Source organism: Poecilia latipinna, unplaced genomic scaffold, assembly GCF_001443285.1.
Source record: "Poecilia latipinna isolate Pla-1442-1.1 unplaced genomic scaffold, P_latipinna-1.0 Scaffold324, whole genome shotgun sequence".
In the NCBI taxonomy this organism is placed as follows: Eukaryota; Metazoa; Chordata; class Actinopteri; order Cyprinodontiformes; family Poeciliidae; genus Poecilia; species Poecilia latipinna.
This window is the reverse complement of record NW_015112940.1, coordinates 326,692-330,415: the sequence shown is the minus strand read 5'-3', so window position 1 is coordinate 330,415 and position 3,724 is coordinate 326,692. Positions and strand designations below refer to the sequence as shown.

Sequence of the window (3,724 nt, the reverse complement as noted above, 5' to 3'; positions counted from 1 at the left end):
TGTGCAGTTGCGTAATATTTACAAGCCCCCCCTCCCCCCCAATCCCCACCCCCCAAAAAAATAAAATTCAATCATGAAATCCCCTCACCAAAAATGGTACTGCACCGGCAGTCCTGTGTTATCTTAAAAAAAGAGAAAGAAATACAAGAAAAAAAAATGGAGAAGCGCAGATCAACGACATGCTCTTAATATACAGGAGAAGATGTAAGTACAAAATAGAAATTATTACCATACATGTCCAGCATGCAGGATTAATATTTAATGCAGATTTTTTTTTCTTTCTACATGTATTCGAATATAACCGAGCAGGCAATAAATCAATGAAATGTTGCATAAAATGTCACCCCCTTATCACCCAGACCCCCTCCCCATCTCCTCCCTGGTAGACAGGAGCTGAATTTGCATAAAGTGGAGTCACGCTTGTTTGATTTTTTTTTTTTTTTTTTTTTTTTTTTTTTTTTTTTTGGGGGGAAAATTTGGGGCCCAACTTACAGACTGTGATGCTTGTGAGGGCAGGCCTACTTTTTTGTGTGTTCATAAACAGTGTCATGAATTTGCAGAAGAGCAACAACAACAAAAAAACAAAAAAAAAAACAACAACTTGTCAACAAAAGACATCTGCCTTGATCCCATGTCTCACTCTTAATTACAGGTTAGTTTGAAAAGCTGCAGCCTTGGCGGAGAAGAACAATGTTCATCTGAGAGTCCTCCTTTCCCCCCTCCACGAAGAGTCTCTTCACTACAAGCAACTAATCTACAAAAGATGCAGCGACTGATCGGACTCTACTTCGCTTGTTGCGTCTCTGTTGACACGTGGAGAGGCATCGGTAGATGGTTATATATGAGAATAGTAGCTATCTGATGGATTATTCTTCTAATATGAATATAATTTCACTGTTATTAGTAACAATCAAACAGTAGGCGTGGGGATGTGTGGATTATTACTGTCTGTTCATGAGGAGAGTCGGTCGAGGTGTGGTGGAGGAAGGGAGGGAGGAGGGGGAGAGTTTGTAGTGGAAAGGCTGACGGGGGGACGACTCACATGAAAAACTCTGGCGATGACGGGTTGTCGCTGGTCGAGCCGGCCTCGCGGAACCCGCTCCCGGCTCCCGACCCCGTCAGCTTCTCGCACTTGAGTTTGTAGGCGTCCCTCTCCCGCGCCAGCCGGCTGATCTCCGCCTTCAGCTGCTCCACCTGGTTCATCAGTTGCGTCTTCTCGTTCTCCAGCACGTGCTTCTGCTGCACGCGCTTGAACCTGCAGGACTGCGCGTAGCCGCGGTTCTTCAGGGTCCTCCTCTTCTGCTTGAGACGGATCACCTCGTCCTTGGTGAAGCCCCGCAGGTGTCTGTTGAGCTCCCGCACCGACATGGACACGAGCTGCTCGTCCGAGAAGCGGTCCTCCACGTTGAGCCCGCCACCGCCGGCGCCGTGGTGCGCGCCCGTCTGGCTTAGGTGGCCGTGCGGGTGGTGGTGGTGATGGTGGCGGTGGTGGTGGAGCGGCTGGTGGGACTCTGGGGAGACTGGAGACGGGCTGTCGGGGTCCTGGCTGTGGTGGTGGTGGTGCTGGCTGTGTGGATGGTTGTGTCCCCCCGGGTGTCCGGAGAGTTCCTCGGCGTGGTGCGGGAGGCTCCCGGCGTACGGGTGATGATGCTGCTGTTGGCCGTGGCCGTGATGGCTGTGGTGGTGGTGCGGGCCCCTGTAGCCCTCGAAAGCGCCCTGCTGCTGCTGCAACTGCTGCTGGACGTGCGGAGCCTGCGGGTGACCGTGAGCCGTGGCTCCAATCAGGGCCTCCACAGCGTCCTCCGGGGTCAGGCTCAGCGTCTGCGGGTCTATCTGCTGGTGGTACCCGCTGTTCGGCATCCAGTACAGCTCCTCCAAGTGGTGCTTCTGCTCCGTGGGGCTGAAGCTGGGCGAGGAGGGCACCGAGCTGCAGGGCGTGCTGATTGGGGTGGATGACACGGAGCCCTGGGGTTGGAGGCGGTTACACTGGCGCACCCCGTTGCGATCCAGCCCGACCAGGCCTTCCTTCTTCACGTCAAACTTCATCAGGTCAAAATCATTGACATATTCCAGAGCCAGAGGGCTGCTGGGCAGCTCCGGGCCCATGCTCAGCTCTGCGCTCATGTTGCTGTCGCGACTCTTCTGCAGATACGCAAAGGTGTTGGCGAGTGTCGCAAACACGGACTTATTAATCAAAGTCTCTTCTCTTCTTTCTTGTTTCATGCAATAGTTCTTTTGGCTCCTCCACAAATCTGCGCTGACTTGCTGTAGCATGAAACACCGTGTGATTGGTGGTGGTGGTGGGGGGAAAGAAAAAGGAGAAAAAAAAGTTGTGGAGAAAAACTTTGAGACTAATGCTCAGCACGCTGTTTGCGTCATATAGCCTACTTCTGCTGGAGTAATCTGGCAGAAACCGGGCAAGAGGTAGAAAACAGTGCTGCCTCAGTGCAAAAGTAAAAAAAAAATACTCAGTCCTTTCAGCAGAAGGGTATTCACGGATAAAAATATCAAGATAAATAATAATAGAAGAAATACCAGGTTTGCGCGCTGAGACGGGCACCAGTCCACGTCGCACCTTCTCGGTAATAAGTCCCTTTTTTTCTCCAGGAAAAATAAAAAAAAGGAGCCAGGAAGCGAAGTAAACAGGACGTCTGTTTTCCCTTTCTTCTTTTTTTTCTTTCTCGCCGAGAAGCTGCTTTTTCAACTCTGCACCGCAGAGGTTTAAAGGCTCGCCTCTCTCTCTCACTCTCTCTTTCTACTCTCTGGTATCCAGCAGACTGCGCTCGGAGCCAGCCGACGCTTTATCAATCTTGCGCACTGTGACGTCGTGCTGGAAGGCAGGATCTATGGCGACCAGCGCTCCAATGGGGGAGAGAAGCAAATGATGAAAAAGGAGGTGGAGGGACACTGCACAGGAAAGGGAGAGAGAGAGAGAGAAAGAGAGAGAGAGAGAGAGAGAAAGAAAAAGGAGGTGGAGGCGGCGCTCAGTTGAGGCTTGACAGCCAGAGACAGTCAGCTGACCGACTTCCCTAAAAGCAGAAGGTGGGAGGACAGAGGAAGAGAGACATGCCTTCACTTCATGGAGTCTCTTCTTCACTGGTTCTTAAATTCATGTCAGGGAGTTACAGGCTTCAGTGGATCAAAAAAAAAAAAAAAAAAGCCGAATGTTAAGTGTTTCTCCTCCAAACTGAGAGACTGTTGTTCTTGTGTTATTGACCAACTGCAACTGCAAAATAAACATTTGTGACATATTTACCTTCCAACGTGTCTCGACATTTTTGTGCCTTGAGAACGTTTTTTCTTGAGTTTCATGCTCACCATAGTTATTGCATCTATCTCAACATTTTTGAAAAAAGTTTTTTTTTCCATCAATAAAGATGATCGAGACTGCAACACATTAAAATACTTGCATGCCAAATCCTGAATTCTCTCTCTCTCTCTCTCTGTCTCTCTCTCTCAAACAGACGCACATCTTTATGGAGGTTTTTCCCGTCTTCAGCAATGTAGCCACACAAAGTAGCTTTGCTTTCACAATTAAGAGACCAGAAACAATGCAATAAGAAACATTATAAACTACAATAAAACTTCACACATTTGTTAAACCGCGTTTTCCAGCCCCCCCCCCCCAAAAGATGTTATTGCTTCGAAATGCTGCTGGGTTGGCCCGGGATTTTCCCATGGAGATGGATCAAACTAAATGCAAAGGAACCAGGCTCAAGGCTGC

At 49.3% G+C, this 3,724-nt stretch overlaps 1 protein-coding gene across 1 annotated transcript; it reads right to left on the bottom strand.

Annotated features, from left to right (window-relative positions):
- Positions 1-423: 423 nt before the first annotated feature.
- Positions 424-2,792, bottom strand: mafba (MAF bZIP transcription factor Ba). The gene has a single exon (XM_015035118.1). It carries the CDS (start codon positions 2,272-2,274, stop codon positions 1,039-1,041), a length of 1,236 nt encoding a protein of 411 aa, XP_014890604.1. The 5' UTR covers positions 2,275-2,792; the 3' UTR covers positions 424-1,038.
- Between the last annotated feature and the right edge of the window lie 932 nt (positions 2,793-3,724).